Consider the following 17,002-nt stretch of genomic DNA (forward strand, 5'->3'; position numbering starts at 1 on the left):
ATGCTCATGATGTTATTTTATATATTGATAACCCCATGTGCTCTATCCCAGCCCATTTAGATAGCGTAATAATTAGTGAAACTGAATCAGAAGCTATGATGCTTGTTGGTAGATGGCCTTCTCAGCTGGACGAAATGGTTACATTTTACTGGTCAGCACAAGGCTGATATCTATGGTAGACTGATTGCTCAGATAAGGTTAGACTTGGCTCTGTGGGACATACTGTCACTTATCGGGAGAATTGAAACAGTCAGTGCGAGCTGAAGTGTTGTACCTCTTCAACTCTTTGCTTATATGGATTCCAGGCTCTACCTTTAAAACATTAGACAAACAGATTTCTACATTTATCTGGCAAATGAAGAGACTGAGGATTCAACAGAAGTTGTTACATTATCCTAAAAAAAAAAGGTTTTAATTTACCAAATTTGAAATTACACTACTGGGTGGCACAACTTCATGGGATGACCGAATGGATAATACAAGAGGAGGAGACAAAGGCTTTGTTTAGACTGCCACCCAAATCCGATTTTTCCCCAACTCTGATCAGAATCCGATCTAATTGACTGACTGTCCACATTGAAAATTGCAAGTGACCAGCTCTGATCTGCTTGTCCATATTGACATGGTCTGATCCAAATTTGTTTCTATGGTAACATATTAAGCCCAGCAAATACAACAGCAAAATGGATGACAGAGAAGTGTGATTATTTCTGATGCAAACATTCTTGTGGAGCAGTCCATCCGCAGGCTTGGTTTTGATTCTTGCTGTTTTCTTTCACTGACCAAAGTTAACTTCCGGCATGTTGCGTTGCGAGTGACACAGAAGACACGTTGAAGCGACCGAGATGTTCAGATTGAGTCATATTTGAAACCACCTCCTCAGTGGTTTGAATCAGATTTGGAAAAATTGGATCTCATGTAGCTTTTTGTGTTCAGAATGGCAAAAAAATCAAACCACATACAATCTGGATGAGCTAAAAATCAGATTTGGAGGTGCAATATGAACAAGGCCAAAATGGCTTGAATGAGAAAAACAAGCATACTCACTGGTACATCTTGAGACAATACTATTCTGAGAACAGAAGAAATTGAAGAAACTTAAGATAAAAAAGAATGGATCATTTGAACTCAAGAGGGTCAGGTTTCAAGTTAGGAAAATGATAGGCACACTGTTAACTATATCTAGAGTGGTCAAAATTGCAAAACACTGAGACTTTTTGCCAAATAAATGCAAGGTTCAACGCTTAGGCAGAAAAAGGCCTATGGCATAAACCAGTTATTTGAAGGTGAAACCCTAAAGTCATTTAAGCAATTTCAAGTAAAATTTGTTTGTCCCTCAAATATTTGTACAGATATTTACAACTAAGGAAATAGTTAATGTCACAACTGGAGCACCCTTAAATAACTGCTCACACCAACAGAGGACTTCCTGATGAGGGACATAGCATCACACATGTAGAGATATTTACAGGCACAATGCTCAGGAAATTCTGTTGATGTAAAAGAAAGGCGGTAGCTGGAGATGAATGTGGTCATTATAGATAAAGAGTGGGAGGATATGTGTGAAGTGGGTCATAAGATAACTAACAGTCCAACTTGAAAATAATTCAATTAATTTAAAATGTGATACTTCAAGACACTGTTTTATAATATCAATTGGTGTAGGAGGTGGCCTTCTGTCATTCTGACACAGAGGATGCTCTTGATAAGCTCCTTCTACAAGAGTGTGGCCTCAGTGCTGGGGCTGCATGTCTTCTAAAATATGCTGGCATGAGTCCTACAGCTCTCCCTTAAAATGTCAAGGCTTCTCATTGCTGCTGGAACCCTTCAAATGGCATGAAATACATCTCCATGTTTGGACACAACACATATGCATTGACAGACTTTTGAACCATCTAAGAGTCTGTAAAATTATCCCATGTCCTGAATAATGACAAAGACAGTTTAGATTCATTGCTGTTTTGGGTTTCACAAAGTCTTCAGCAGGTTTTGATTTGTCTTTGTTTTTTGGCCCAAAACATCAAATCTACATGCAACCACATGCACTTAAAAGAACTACATCAGACATTGATAGCAGACTTTGCTGTGTAAAGTGACTATCATAAGTAACTAATCCATTTATAAATAATACGCCCTTGACGAAACAGTGGGAGCAATACAGGCTGTCTTGCCCCACCGAGCCACAGCTGCCTTGTAAGAAACAAAGTATCACTAATTTCAGTAATGCCACTAAAGTAAATCACTATTAAAATGTTTGTTTATCCATACTTTGCAAGTGAATTTGAGAAAATAATCCACTTTGCATCTTGTAACTTTTAACTTTACATCTTTAGACTGTTAAGACAGTGTTTGGAGCACAAACAGGAAACCTTCAACTGTTTGTTTGTGACCTTGATTTTTTACAGATTTTCAGCAGAAGGTCTGACGTCTCAGCCTTGGCATTTTGTCTCAAAGAAACCTTGCTTTTTCTTGTCTACTCTCCCACGCATTCCCACTTTTATCTCTCCCTACCTTTGACCCAAAGCTGATTATAAAATGAGGCTTAAAATACTATTTACTTCAACCATTCAACTTACTATTTATCTATATATTTGTTCTGGGAGAGCAATGTTTGCAGGTTGTTTTTGTGACTGTGGAATCTTCAAGGAGAAATCCAAAGTAAATACAAAAGGGACATTTAAATGGTAATGTACTTGAATAAAGCCATTTTACTTTAAAGCACAACAGCTCCATTTTATTCATCAAACACAGCATACAGCACTTCTCTCTTGAAAAGACTTTTGACAGCCTTACAGCAGTATAGAGCCAGTACAAAATGCAGGTGTTTAATGTTTCACTCAGCACCCTTATCAGTAGTAACATGTCTTTCTGGCAGTCATCCTTGGCATTCTTGGTGCTTGCTCCAGCAGGAACAATAATCAACCCAGTGGACAGATATACAATAATCAGGGCTGTGTTAAACAAATAACGCAATATTGGCAAAGCAGGGAAGAATAAAGTGGAATAATCAAGTTATACAGTGTATCTAATGAAATAATTCAAAAACAAAAAACAAACCCGAAACTAAAAATGATACTTTGAAAACATCTGCTAGATATGTTTTTAGACTGGATCGGGATATAATGGCAAAAGTTGGCTTATAGATGGCTTATATGTCCAAGTTTGTTGACAGTGAAACTGATGAGTTTACAAAATCATCTAACTGTGATGCTGTTGAAAATGTTCTTCTGTAAAGGCTTCGAAAGGGTAATATAGGTACAAATGATTAGGTTGGAAAACCTAATAAGAAATCAATGTTCATTACTTGCTCTCTCCGGTGCTAAATGATTACATTAACATTCATCAGTATCTATTGCATATACTGATACGTAAAAGTTGGTCTTGAACTATAGATTGACATTATGATTTACAAGGTCTCTGATGGATCAGGTTGTGCAATACCTCAGGGAAACTGTCTGGGGTTTTTATCATTTGCAATTTTTTAAAACGATACCCTCTATCTAAGACAAAGAAAGTACGATTGTGTTAATTCTGTAAAAAGGTTTGGTAATATTTTGTAAAGCAGGTTGTGACCCCCCTCTGTGAAAGATGCTCTACCAAACTAACACATTATTATTGTTATCTTAAGTAATAATCTATGCACTACCTTTGGGTATTTTTTTTTGAAAATGTCATCATTTATAAAGTTGTAAAAGCATCTAAATGCTCATGACGAATGTTTTTCATTTGAGTTGGTGGTTATTGGGACAAGTACTTAAGAACAAACAGCAAGTAATCGAACAGCTACAATATTATCTATATTTCTATCAATATGTTGCTGAAAATTGTGCAAGAAAGGTCAAATAAGTACACATACAGCTCCATAAACAGAATATCCCTGTCTTCATTCTTTGCAAAGAAAGATATAAGCTATACATTATTAAGAGTTTAAAGGTAGTTTATAATATTGAATGATTCATTTATAGGATCAAAACCTTTTTTTGGATAGAAAAGACTCACCAGTGTCCCTCTTATGGACTTAATTTGTCTGAAGCAAACCCCCAATCAGGTCAGTCTGACTAAGAAGGAAAAACAACAGTCAATTAACCTTCTATCCTATCCTTTAAAATTCAATGCCAAATTGAAATGTGTTTGTGGTTTGATGCCTGAAATAAGGTCTGTGGTTAACACAAGCTAAACTACCTTAGGTAGTAACCCCACGGCAGTTGCTAAAAAGTGACTAAATGACACAACAGTGGTTGTCTGGGACATTAAACTTCATCACACCAGGAACTTGCTCACTAGTTCGCCTTGACTGCCTGCCAATGCAAAAATCCCTTCGGCGAAGAATTCCCAATGGACAAATAATTTTTTTTAAATTGAATTGATTGACCTGATAAAACTTTTTGTGGAGGACATAAATCATATGCCATAGTTTACTGAGGTACAGTTTAAGAAGAATGCTAATGTCAACATGTTAACATACTCCAACAATGCACACAATGTTATAATTGTGTTATAATTAATATAACTGAACATTCACAGCCTCTGCATTCTAAATAATTTCAACAAACATTACATTTAAAATGAGAATTTACTTTTTCCTGGGTTGCACGTCTCTCCAATGTGCTCCTTTTGCAAAGGTACCTATGTTCCATCAGACAGTGCTCACCAGCTGTCTGGTGCACAATGGTCCGATCGGTGCGTCTGAGCACCTGTACCACAGCTCGCAACTCCTGCACAATGTATGACAATTTAATCAAAAAATTAAGGGAAGAAAAGAGCGACCTTTTTTAATACATTGGTTTTCTGATAAGCCAAATGTTATTTTTGTTATACACAGTTTTATCTCTTGTAACTGTTTATCTGTTCGTTCATTTGCCTCTCTTACTAATACCTATTTTGCGCTTGCAGCCGTCCCCTGCTTTCCATCCAAACTCTCTGTGACTTAAACCAGTAGAAGACGCAAAAGTCTGATTCCTGTTATCTACTAAGATCACCCGCAAAACACCCACAAACCAAACTTGCAATTTAGTACTCTTTAATAAGGATCTTAGTAAATCAGGCCCTTAGTTCCTCCAATCAATGAGAATCTTAAATTATTGTCTCGTCTGTTCATGTATTTTTCTAATCGACTCAAGTGTGTGACACTTAGTGGCTAACTAGATTTTAAGCCTTATGGCAACTTGCTAAAAGTGCAAATTGTTTGTGCCGTGATAAATTGACTAAAACGTGCAAAAATTGCAATGGTCACACCTCACTTTCATAGAGTAAAAACAGCAGCATTTATTTATATTCTATATACCCAAGCATGGATTATCCGCTGGGTTGATTAGGCCGGTGCCTGGGTTCCTCCAAAACCCCACCACCTGTAGCCTCATGTTTTCTTTGCCTTTCTTTTATTTCTCTTTTTTTTCTCTATGGCAGTTATATTGTGAAAATCCTGTATATTTGGAAATACAGTGTAAACCTTTTCTGCTTCAGGTTTCCCGACCATGGTCAGAACACAGAGATGTGACCTATTGGTCTGCTCCATACCTATAGTAAGAAGGAATATTACTGTTGCAGTCAGGGAAGAATTGATATGTCTACAATGCAGATCTAGCTTAAAAGTAAAAGTTTAGATTTCACTATTTTTCTGTCAGCGAAAAACAATACTTCAGTTCAATATTTGAGCTGTGAGTCAACGACTTCTGCTTTGAGCTAAGAGAATGCAGAGTATACATTACAAAATAGAGGTTTAAATCTATGATGAAGCTTCAAGGTTTGTTTTGACAGTACCAGTTACAGTTTGGAAAAAGTCTCACAAACAGGCAACTTCCTTCCAAGTTTTCTACTTTTGACATGAACTGATAGGAGTAAGGTCAGGAGTGGGAAGACATACAGTAGTTCCCAAACTCTAACAGTTTAGATTGTATCTTGACCTAAAACAGAATATTTGTGCTCATTCCAGCTGCAAAAGTAATCTTAATTTTTCAGTCAGAATTTTTTTTTCTGATAGAAGAGGCATTTTGGTTTACAGAGGTTTGAAAATGTGTCATGACATGCTATAATTTATATGCACAGACCTGAGGGTGTACACATTTATGTCTTTAAAATGCATTCAACAAAACGTTTCCTTCTCCTTTACAGCGCTACTGTACAACCTGTTAAACCTGTGTAATGCAATGCATGTAGGACCAGCTGACAATTATTCTCATAAATGTTTTAGTTTGGATTTTACTGCTGCATTTGTTAAATTATTTTTACCGAAGCATGTGCCATCTCAGATAACACTGAAATAAAAATGTGAATTTCACAACCCAAAGTTGTTTCATTCTGGAAAAAAAAGGTGTTGAATACTTCTGTTTAATGTCTTCTTTTTTTATTCCAGTGATAGTTGAATTAAACACAAATAATTGCCATATAAGATGATGCTGTTGGAAAGCAAAGTACCTACGCAGTGCCTTTCCTACTCAGTGGTGCAGTGTGACCTCGTTCATTGTGGATGTTGCACTCTCAATGTCACTCTGACTTGTGCTTGGAGGAGACAAACATCCTTCTGGGAGAGATTGTTAATTGAGCTAGAAAAATTGAAGGAGGATTACTGGGTCCCTGCCTGCTACTAAAAAAAAAGTCATTCAAATAAAAACATCGCTGAGCTCACATCACTACTTTCCCTGTTACTGGCTCAACATCATTATTACCAGTATGTTGATCAGAATCTTGTGCAGTGGTAATTAAAGTAGAGCTTTTTTGGTTAAGTAGATGGGTTTGAATCGTAACATATTTTTCAAAGGTATTTGTGATATATTTTAAATTTTAGTACCGTCTTAAACTGAGAGTGCTTTACTGGCTGTTTGGATTCAACCCTGTTGTATGTTTTGTAATAAAATAAAAACATTCTGGTTTATTAAAGATAAAAAAAATAAACTTCATATTGATCAAAAACTATATGAAAACAGCTTAAAGGAATGGTAACAAGGTACATCTTTGAATTTCCCTCGGGATCAATAAAGTATCTATCTATCTATCTATCTATCTATCTATCTATCTATCTATCTATCTATCTATCTATCTATCTATCTATCTATCTATCTATCTATCTATCTATCTATCTATCTATCTATCTATCTATCTATCTATCTATCTATCTATCTATCTATCATAAGGTGTTTGTTTTTTTTTAAATGAAAGGGGCCCTGAAATAGAGGACATTTTTGGAACTGGGAATTTTTGAATTCTAATTTAATACCTTTGCACAAGATCAATTTGCTGCTGCGTGTAGCTTGCTTGTTTTGCTTTATTATTTCACCTTTTGAGACAGTTCAGAGTCATTTTCCACACCTAATAGTCAAGAGGCAGAATTGGTTCCACACCAGACGTGTCCAGCAGGGATGCTCAACCAGTCTCAACTAAATTGAAGGCAGCAGTGTTAACCACCACAATAACCTGCATCCTTGTAATGCTTGTTTGTTAAAATGAAATGAACAGGCTGATTTATATTTCATTCTAAACTTGTAACTCGTATGTTAGCAAGTACACAGCTACGTTCTTTTGTTTAAAGCCAATAAGATACCCAAAAATGTGGAGAAAATTGTGTTTGTTTAAAGGCAACAGCAAAGTTTAAATTACCTAATGTAATGTATGGAAGAATGACTCTTATCTCGGAAATTTGGACCACCCGAGCAGCATGCAGATGCATCATTATCTATTACGGACTTCCACAAAAAAAAACTTCAACTGTTTCTGAGATTTCTTTTAGAAGGAATCACATCTTGGAAATTCCTGACAGAAAATGGACTCTGTCTGTGTACATAGGCAAACGGCGACAGCACCAACACCACCAGTCCGCCCCAGCTCTGCCAGCGACAGGCAAGTCTTGTTCTCCAGCTGCTGAGACCTGTCTGTTTGCAGCAAAGAGTTCCCTTTCCTCCATCAGCCTCTCATTGCGGCTCATAGAGAGAGCTACGAACATCCAATTTGAGCAATTTTTACGACATTCTTGATTCTTACTAGCTTTTTTCATAGTCTGTTAGCATAGCTTCTAAGCAATATGGTGGATGTTAAGTTTCTGGCATTGAGGTCCTGCCCACTGGGCTGTAATAGGTCTGTCGTTTCAGTGGACGAACACATGAGGAGCTAGCAATGTATTTTCACTCATGCAAACCAAAACAGCCTCCGATGATGACACAAACTGATTGCATCACGAGAAGAGCAACCATTTAAAAATACTATACCAGGTTTCTAATGATACAAAGCTTAATGGAAATGGGTGAAGTATCCCTTTAACATATACTGTATGAGTTGCTAGATACCGTGTAGCCTACACCACTAATCAATTCAACAAAGCAGCAAAACAAAACCCAGTAAAGAAAGACCAACATCTAGCAATTCATCTACTTTATCATTGTAGTGTTTCCCTTTGTAGCGGTGCACCCATCCTGAAATATGAATGCTACCGATAAGCTCCAGCTCATCTCTCTAGAAACTAACATTAAATCATTTGCACTAACTGAACAAATGTTACCTCGACTGCTGATTTATTTATTTTATTTAAGAATAGAGGAACACTGAAACAAAAGGAGAGGTGAAATAACTTTATAATATTTTGCGCTTTGGACGCTTAATATCAGGAGAATTAACACAATTCTGAGTGAGTGTGCATTGGCATGTGGCTCTTTGTTAAAGCAATCAAACTGTGTTTCAGAAAAGGCAGACTGCTGCGAGGAGAAATACAGCCGAAAGAAACAATAGACTGTATTTAAACATGGCGGGGTCATGTCTGTCTTTCAATGCTGCTGTCTTACAGGACCTATCAACGGACTGCAGCTCCATCTTTTAGGGCCAGATCGATATACTTAGCACCCCAACAGAAGGGTACCAAAAAGTAAGACGGTACGGGTCGGTAATTTAGGAATCTTTCACGGCTTTAGTCTATGCCACAAAATGCCGTACCGAGATGAATCGCTTGGTGAAAACCGGGCTTAGGATAGCCTATAGACACTAATCAAGCAACACAATGAAGCGACACAAGGGAAGAATGAAGAAACAAAACAAGAAAATCTAAACACTGAAATACCCAAACACAAAACGGAACCAGAAACTTATGACACAAACACATTACATTTGTAAAGACTGATAGAATATTAGGCCTCTTTCTACTTATAATCAAAGTGTTTTAATCTAATTGTTTGACATTTCAGTTCAGAGGTTAAAGGTATTCTGTGAAGAGGGCTTGCAGAAGTGAGTGCACATTCCAACATGTGTTTGATGTGGCCCTTTAAACTGAATCACTCACCACCAAATTAAACATAGGTTTAGTTTAAGGCCCTGAACAGTTAATCACTCACCCACATTGATAGGTTCAGTGGACCTTGATAGTTCATCACTTAAATGGTTTGTTGCTTAAAAGGAAATGATGACTAGACTAGAAGTCTTCCTGTGATAAGAAACAGGCCAGGCAGGATGTGTCTTCCCCTATAGAAGGACAAAGGATTCGGGAGTATGATGCACCAATGAGAGAAGGGGAACCAAACATCAGGAGGCGCATAATTTGGAAAGCTGCCCAATCGGAGGAAAGACACCACACATTCTCAAATGCATAATTTGGTTAGATAATCTCTGTCTAATGTATAAAAGGGTTCAGGGAAAGATAGTCGGGTCTCAGACTTCGCGAACTGATCCAGCATCTGTCTGTTGTCAGGGACACGTAGTGTTGAACCCAGAGACTCTGTAACTTCTATTCTTGATTCATCAGGTTAATAAACTCTGTTAACCTGAAAGAGACGTCTTCAGTCATTCCTCTCATCCCATCAAAAGAGAGATTTGAGGTAATTATTTAGAGGAGTCAGATTTCTATTAACAACATTTACGAAGAAGGATTAAATAGTAACTTTTATCCTTCAAGACCCATTGGGGCAAAATCTTTGCTACTGTTCCCAATTTTCAACTCTGTAGTAATTCATATCATAATGATAATTAACTTTATTTAACAGGGTTACAAAGTGCTTACCCATACGAGTTTAAGAGCCAAAGAAATTATGAGGTTCATAGGTGTTTTCATTAAAAATTAAAGGAATCTTTTTTTAGTAATTTTTCTTCAGTTTCATTTTGTAAAAAAATCCTGAAAGAATGATATTGTGTATCCAGTATCGCGTATCACACCGTGAGTTGAGTGAATCGTTGCATCCCTAGTGCTATCTTGTGCAAAAGTGGACTCTGAATCCCCAGAATTGTAAAAAGGCCTTACTTTTAACAACACAGAAATTAAAGTCACTGACTGAGTCTCTGTTTACCTTTTTACACTGTTTTGTAGGCAGTTTTCCCCTCAAAGATGGGTTGTTTTCTCTCAATAATCATCAACTCTTATGATCTCAATAATCTGTGCAAAACTTTAGTTAAAATGCCAGTGTTATAGTTCATACATTAAACTATTGGTGGGAGTGTGCAATCTTCCCTCTATGGGTGCTTCTCAAATCCCTTAATTGTATCATGTGTCCTCCAAGTTGTCTCCTCACCAGCGATTCACGGAGAGATGCAAGGAAACGAAGAGGAGGAGAGTCTCATGTTTAAGAGACACAAAACGCCCTTTCCTGGACAGCGTCATACATGAAGCATGAAGATGACTCATAACCCTGTCAAACACTCAAACCAGAAGCAGCTTGCACAGATTTAGGTGACTGTGAATGCATTGAGAGATTATCAAGCACTGAGCTGCCAAAATGTTCAGGTAATTATCATTGAATGAAAATTGTTTTGTTTTTGTGCATTCTGTTATAGAAACACTTTAGAAACACATCAGGATTTAAGTAATGTTTATTTTAAGTTCTTTTAATCATAAGTGCATGTGATCAAATGATAACTCTATTACACACTTTTGATTTGCTTTGACAAAGGTTGAGCTTATTAACATTTTCTAAATAACATTACAATACAGTTACATTAAGAAGCAACTCTTTCTTTGTTAAACTCATAATTATTGTTAAAAGTAAACAAGAGCCGAGGGCTTGTTTTTTTCTGTTCCTGTTGTCTCACTTTCTCCCTTTTTTAAACTGTTTTATATAATCCATTTTGTTAACCCATTTCTAATCATTTACATCGTTTTTGAGATGTTCTCACAAGGCTATGCAAGGTTAAAAGAGCAGCAATGGCAGATAAAACCCATAACCTCTGCCATAACTCAAGTCTGATTAATCATTATCTTGTTTAAAAATAGAAACTTTGTAGAATTTAGACGAACCACCAGCTTGTTTGGGTGCTGATTAAAATTTTACATTACTGGCAGTTTTAAATCAAAAACAAGAATGCTATCAAACAGGCTAAACGTAAACTTTGCCTTACAAATCATTTACATTTCCAAAAGGCACACCCATCTAAATCCTTTTGGCTGTGAAACACAGCCAAAAAGCTTAGCTGCTTCACTACTTCAGGGTTAGAAAAGTGCTTATTACAGGATAAGAGGATGTTATAGGAGAAAGCGTGACTTTCTAACTTATTGGGAATGTATTTCAATCAAAATTAAGTTGATGATCAAACATTAGATGTAATTATCTGGCTGAACAATATAAATAATAAATTTGATTTATTCAGATTTATTTATTATTTAACTGTTTGCATAGCTAAGCCAGTTTCTCAGAAGGTATAACCGAAACTTAAACCCAATGGTTCTACAGGTCTCAAAGCAAACCAAGGTGTACTGTATTTGCATAGCAATACGTCAGGGCACTATGAAATGATGTCTTCATGCATCCGCGTTTAATCAGAATGAAACCCTTGTGACGTGCACAGACTGGTCCTACCTGTTATATCTGCTGTAAATGTCAGAAGAAGAAGTGACATCTCAGCCTGTGTTTGTAAACAATCATCACAAATAGATGGTTAAAACTTTAAACTGTGCTTTGTTTTACACCCTGAAAATGGAAGATATTTTTCCTCACAGTTGGAAAAAAAAAAGTAAACTTTGTAATATACACACCTGTCAGACAGTTGAACCATTTCCAGCAGCATTGTTAAACTTTTAAAGTTGTTATAGTTAAGTTTGTGACTGTCTAAACGTGAGCGTGTTGGTTAGATTATTGAATTAAACATTCTACTCACATTAATGATCAACTGTAAGCATACATTAAATGTGAATGAGTTGCTGCCACTTTTCAACATTAGGCAGACACGATCAGATCGAGTGTGTACATGGATCCTGATCTGAACAACAATCGGCATAAACCACCCCTCTCGATTGTAATGAAATTTCTTTCGGAATGAGCCTGATCGGATCAGTCTGTTCTGATTGACATGTTTACATGCAGCGTTTTCATTCGGATCAGGCTTTTATTCTGATTATTTGTGTCCATGTCACCGCAGCCACTGTCAGTGAAGATTTCTTCATCACTTACACATCATCATGAAAGACGGAGAAACTACAGTAGGAATGAATGAAACAATAATTTTAAGAGTCCATGCTAATTTTCTTTTATATTATTCACAACAAATACACTCCTTCTAATAAACTAAAAACATAGCATTATGATATATCTCTGACACTTTACAAAAAGACTTTACAAAAAGAGCAGGTAAAACAACATTACTTATTGATATATTACAAAGATCCAGTTGAACCCATTATGAGCGTAGCACTTTAGCAACATTTAGCATAATAACTATACACATTGATGTACTGTAGTTGTTACCTAAAAAGCCCAATATATTTAGTTAATTGAGAAAACATTAAGATGCTGGTTTGGAAGGCACTGAAAAACTACCATGTTATTGCAATGCAGATCTTTATGTATAACTTGGTTCATTTACCTCACACCCTTAAACTGAGTTGGCTACAGACTTTACTGTTTTGTCACTGCAGGTGTTCACGGAGAAAAATCCTCAGTGCAAGGACTGTCTTGTTGCTTGGAGGCCTTTTCACGGTTTTCTTTCTCTACAAAGAGTCTTTGGACACAATTCCCAGAAGGGATGTCAGTCAAATATCACCATCCACCCTGAATACATCCTATGAATTCTCCTGGCCAAGTTGTGAAAAAAACATGACTGCTAACCGCGTCGCAAACTTCAGCTCACTTCCTGCTCATATTCAAGACTTTCTGTATTATCAACATTGTAGATATTTTCCCATACTACTGGACCTTCCTGACAAATGTGGAGGAGCTGATCAATCATCAGAAGTCTTTCTTCTGCTGGTAATCAAAAGTCCACCACATAACCACGACCGCAGAGAAATACTGCGCAAGACCTGGGCCAATGAGAGGTTACAGAACGGTGTGTGGCTCAGACGTATTTTCATCTCAGGAACAACGGGTTCTGGTTTTGAGAAGAACAGACTAAACAAAGTTCTCAAGTTGGAGCAAAGTCTGCACCATGACATTCTTCAATGGGACTTCAGTGATACTTTTTACAACCTCACCTTGAAGCAGATACTTTTTTTGAATTGGATGGAAAAGAACTGTCCAAAGGTACGTTTCCTTCTTAACGGTGATGATGATGTCTTTGCCAACACGAACAACATGGTCAAATATCTCCAAAACCTCAAGCACAATGATGGAAGTAAGCACCTCTTTACTGGACATCTGATCCAGTATGTTGGGCCGATTAGAGAACCAAGGAGCAAGTATTTTGTTCCAGTTCAGTTGCAGGAATCAGACTCGTACCCCCCGTACTGTGGCGGTGGGGGCTTCTTGTTATCTGGTTACACAGCTTTGGTCATACACAACATGTCCAAGTCTACTGCCCTACTTCCCATTGATGATGTTTACATGGGAATATGCCTAGCTAAAGCGGGACTTAGTCCTACTTCACATATTGGTGTAAAGACTGCAGGTCTGCATATACCCTTCAACAATATAGATAATTATGACCCATGTTTTTTTAAGGAAATTCTACTGGTTCACAGGTTCAACTCAGCTGAAATGTTTCTTATGTGGCACAGCATAAATGACCCCAAAGTAAAATGCTTTAGCTTTACCAAATAGTGATTGACAAGTTACGTCAGAGCTTTCACCTTTAGGTTCATTATTGGGACTTACACTGGAGTATTCTTGCACTAGGCTACATAATGTTGAATTGTATTCTGCCACCTGTATTTATGATTTTATATGATGACTCTGAACCAACACACTGCTATATTGTCACATAATATACCCTTTTTTTCATAAACTGTGTAAACTTGAGTGTATATATATATATATATATATATATATATATATATATAAACATTAGACACACACACATTCTTTATATAGTCCATTCGTATATAAGCCATATAGCCTTTTTTTATTATTATTCAATTCAGTTGTATAAAGCTGGCAATTTGGCCCACTCTACTTCAAAGATAAACCATAGTTACACTGGATTAAGTGATAGTCTTTATATAAGCCTAACCAGGATGTTTTAGTTTTATGATCTAACAAGCAACTAATGGAGCTGGCTGGAACACAACCCCCCCCCCCAAAAAAAACCTATTATGGTGTAAATGTGTGAGGTAAATTAACTGAAAAGGTTTTTAAAAAATGCTGCAATTGTTATTCTTGTTCAATGATTTACTCAATAAGGTTATTAGCAGGGCTGACCCCTGCACACTGTCAGTAAGGTTATAATGTCAATTAGTTACAAAAGAAGCAAAGAAAACATGAATAGGCAACATCACCTACTGAAGAAGACCCTTCTTGACCCCGACCCAGTGCATCACCACCATAGACCGTAAATAATACTGGACAAAGCCTGAGTGTCGGTTATAGGAAGAGGCGGCGAAGGTTCATCGGCCGAAGCTGCCAAACTGGAAATCTTGTCTCACCCTTACTTTCAGTCAACCTAACAACAGGCTGAGAGCTGGAGCTGAGGAGACTTTAAGCCTCTTGTAGAACTATTACACACCTACTTGTCAATCAGGTCAGCTACACACCTGACCTTGCACCATTACACAACAAATTAGCAGACACAAAACTTTGAACTTTTACAGATATTCCAACTGCTACAGTGTTTCTTTATATGACAAATGTACTTCAGGAGGCACCAGTGTGTTAAGGGTTGGATCAGTGCCTCTTGGTTATTAGAGAGTGTTGTAGACAGTATGCAGGCCTCATCCAAAAGTTCAAAACCACAAGTTGTACAGACAAGTTCAGTACAACTTTGTGCAGCTCAAGTTGTGTAACTAAAGTGTTCTTCCTCGGACAGTCATCACGTGTAATATGAAATCATACTTTATTCTTGTACTTTTATAACAACCAGGCAGGATGATTGGTCGAGAGAGGTTGTGGCAGAGTGAAATTGGATTATTACTGAAAAAGTGAACAACCCAAATCAGCTGATCGCCGTAGCAGGGAGAAGGTGGAAGTGGTAGAGAGGGAGTGGCTAAGTTGAATGAAGAAATTTAATAAATGTGTGAGGGAACATATCTAGTCTTCCTGCCTAAACTTACGCTGAGCTCCATCCGTGATGAACTGACTTTCAGTTTCGATTTGGATGCTCCGACACAAATAGGCGAAATCCCGAAGAACCCTAGAAGAATAGTTTTTTCTTCTGGGGGAGAATCCCACCAGAACCCCCTCCTGTTATTACTTTAGTCTCTCATATATTTTACACCTTCGCCCTCTCTTAAAAAAAAAAGAAGTTTTTATGGCAGCTTTGGCGCCCCCCCCCCCGAGGAATTACTCTTTAAAAAAATTCCTGTTAGTTGTCCCCCCAATACTGAATTGAGATATTTAAAAGTTCCCATGATGATTGTTGTTAAGCCGGTCTCTCAATCATTTTTTCATTTATGTTTATCAAGGTCTTTTCATGTATCTGATTGTGCCTGCTTAGCACCCTCTCTTCCCTTAATTAAAATCTTACAGTTCGAAAACCAAGTAGCAAAGATTTTTGTTTTCTTTCCTTTGTGACCTTGCTTCCTTGGCTAGTAAACATTTGCCCTTTAAGTGTCTTTCCCTGTTTCAATCTATCATTTCTTTGTTTTAGGGCAGGGGTGGGCAATTATTTTTTACAAGGGACCACATGAGAAACTCACATTTTGTCAGAGGGCCGCGATAACTTAAACTCTGCTCAACGTTCTCTTAATGTAAAATACAAAATGATATATTTTGAATAGCTGGTACTGGCAATCGGAAGAATAAAAACAGTCTGTAAATATTTGTAGAAATAAACTTTGTTAAATTGTGGCGTACAGGTCAAATAAGAAAATGCTACTATAGATATAATAAACAAAAAAAAGTGAAATGCCGTGACATTTATTTTTAACTTTGTTATCTTCACAAGCAAAGAAAAACTTTATAACAAGTCCAAACAATAACTTTGATTGTTTTTCATCTCATTCATTCACTTCAGTGAGAATAATCCAGTATATCTTCATCCAGTCTCTTAGTCTTTAGTCTTGTACACATTGGTCATTAATTACCTGTTTATTTTTAGTTCATTGTTATTATTTAATGTTAAATTGTACACAGAGAGCACAGGCTACCAAAAATAAATTCCCTTTTTGTTAAACATACCTGGCCAATAAAACTGATTCTATCTTGGGCTTCAACAAGGACGTTTAAATGTGGCTCTGTGAATGACAGCTGAGAGGTGCTCGTCACTGATAGAGGATCTGTGTTTGGATGTGTTTAACTTCATCACTGAGAAGGTTTGTGCACAAAGAGGACAAGCATCTTCTGAAAATTATTATAGTCATACTCGGCCGCTTTGTCCTTCAGCTGAAGCTCCAAGTTTGCAGCGATGTCCTCAACCCGCCTCCTCACAGTGCGTCAGGAGAGGAGAATATTTATTTATGTTGAGTAAATATTGGCCTTTCGTTCACACGGCGCCTATGTTTCACGGGGGTGAAAACGCAAGCTTTTGAATTCGACCTCCAGGCTGGAGCGAAACTGATACGAGGGGCGAAGTGCGAAGTGCCAGGAAGTGAACTGGCACTTCTCCAGATGTTAGATTAATTTCCAGATTTGCCCTGCAGGTTATACATGGTTACATGATAATTCCCAACAGTTCTTTAATGTTCTTGACCTTTTCACTTACATTGAAATATATTTGAATTACAGTGATGAAAACT

General features: G+C 37.2%; 1 protein-coding gene across 1 annotated transcript; it reads left to right on the forward strand.

Moving 5' to 3' along the window:
- Positions 1-10,625: 10,625 nt before the first annotated feature.
- LOC306831835 (N-acetyllactosaminide beta-1,3-N-acetylglucosaminyltransferase 3-like) lies at positions 10,626-14,084 on the forward strand. Its single transcript, XM_079356082.1, has 2 exons — positions 10,626-10,690; positions 12,815-14,084. Exons 1-2 carry the CDS (start codon positions 10,683-10,685, stop codon positions 13,932-13,934), a joined length of 1,128 nt encoding a protein of 375 aa, XP_079212208.1. The 5' UTR covers positions 10,626-10,682; the 3' UTR covers positions 13,935-14,084.
- Positions 14,085-17,002: the final 2,918 nt, after the last annotated feature.

This window comes from Symphodus melops (assembly GCF_947650265.1).
Source record: "Symphodus melops genome assembly, chromosome: 11".
Classification (NCBI taxonomy): Eukaryota; Metazoa; Chordata; class Actinopteri; order Labriformes; family Labridae; genus Symphodus; species Symphodus melops.